Source organism: Neopelma chrysocephalum, unplaced genomic scaffold, assembly GCF_003984885.1.
Source record: "Neopelma chrysocephalum unplaced genomic scaffold, ASM398488v2 Primary Assembly neopelma1_182657, whole genome shotgun sequence".
Classification (NCBI taxonomy): domain Eukaryota; kingdom Metazoa; phylum Chordata; class Aves; order Passeriformes; family Pipridae; genus Neopelma; species Neopelma chrysocephalum.
Window position 1 is genome coordinate 8,461 of NW_020938053.1, and position 722 is coordinate 9,182.

Sequence of the window (722 nt, forward strand, 5' to 3'; positions counted from 1 at the left end):
GGGGGGTGTCTCACCCAGCAGGTAGCCCAGGTGGGGGGTGGCAGGGGAGGGGACAGGGCGTGACTGGGAAGGGACAGGGGTGGCAGTGGGGACACGGGGGGGTCCCGGGGAAGGTTTGGGGGTCCCAGGGGGGTTTAGGGGGTGCTGGGGGTGTCTCACCCAGCAGGTAGCCCAGGTGGGGGTGGCTGGGAGGGGACGGGGGTGGCAGTGGGGACATGGGAGGTCCCAGGGAAGGTTTGGGGGTCCCGGGGAAGGTTTGGGGGTCTCACCGAGCCCGATGCCGCTGTTCTCCAGCAGGTAGCCCAGGTGGGGGTGGCAGGGGGGGCACAGGGGGTCCCAGGGAGGGTTGGGGGGTCCGGGGGGGGGTCTTACCCAGTCCGATGCCGCTGTTCTCCAGCAGGTAGCCCAGGTGGTCGAACATGGAGCGCTGGTTCTGGCGGCTGATGCGGCAGAAGTAGCAGAGGAAGCGGCAGCAGTTGGTCACCATCTTGGGGAACCGGATCTCCTGGGGGGCACACAGGGGTCGGGGGGGCTCAGGGGGGCACAGGGGGGGCTCAGGGTGTCCCGGGGGGCACCCGGGGGCCGGGGGGGGGCTCACCTTGGACTCGCCCCCGCCCAGCACGCTGACCATGACCTGCATCACCGTCTCGTGCATCCCCAGCGCCCGCATCAGGTTGGGGTGTTGGTAGAACACCTTGTTGTTCATGATGTTCCTGGGGGGG

General features: G+C 69.7%; 1 protein-coding gene across 1 annotated transcript in view; it reads right to left on the reverse strand.

Moving 5' to 3' along the window:
• LOC113962561 (ryanodine receptor 1-like) overlaps positions 1-715 on the reverse strand; it is a gene marked incomplete at both ends in the record, with an annotated part of 8,934 nt that extends 8,219 nt beyond the window's left edge. Inside the window, 3 exons of the mRNA XM_027673321.1 lie at positions 160-185; positions 373-505; positions 599-715. Of these exons, the coding sequence (XP_027529122.1) occupies positions 160-185; positions 373-505; positions 599-715 (276 nt within the window). The remainder of the gene's footprint in view (positions 1-159; positions 186-372; positions 506-598) is intronic.
• Positions 716-722: the final 7 nt, after the last annotated feature.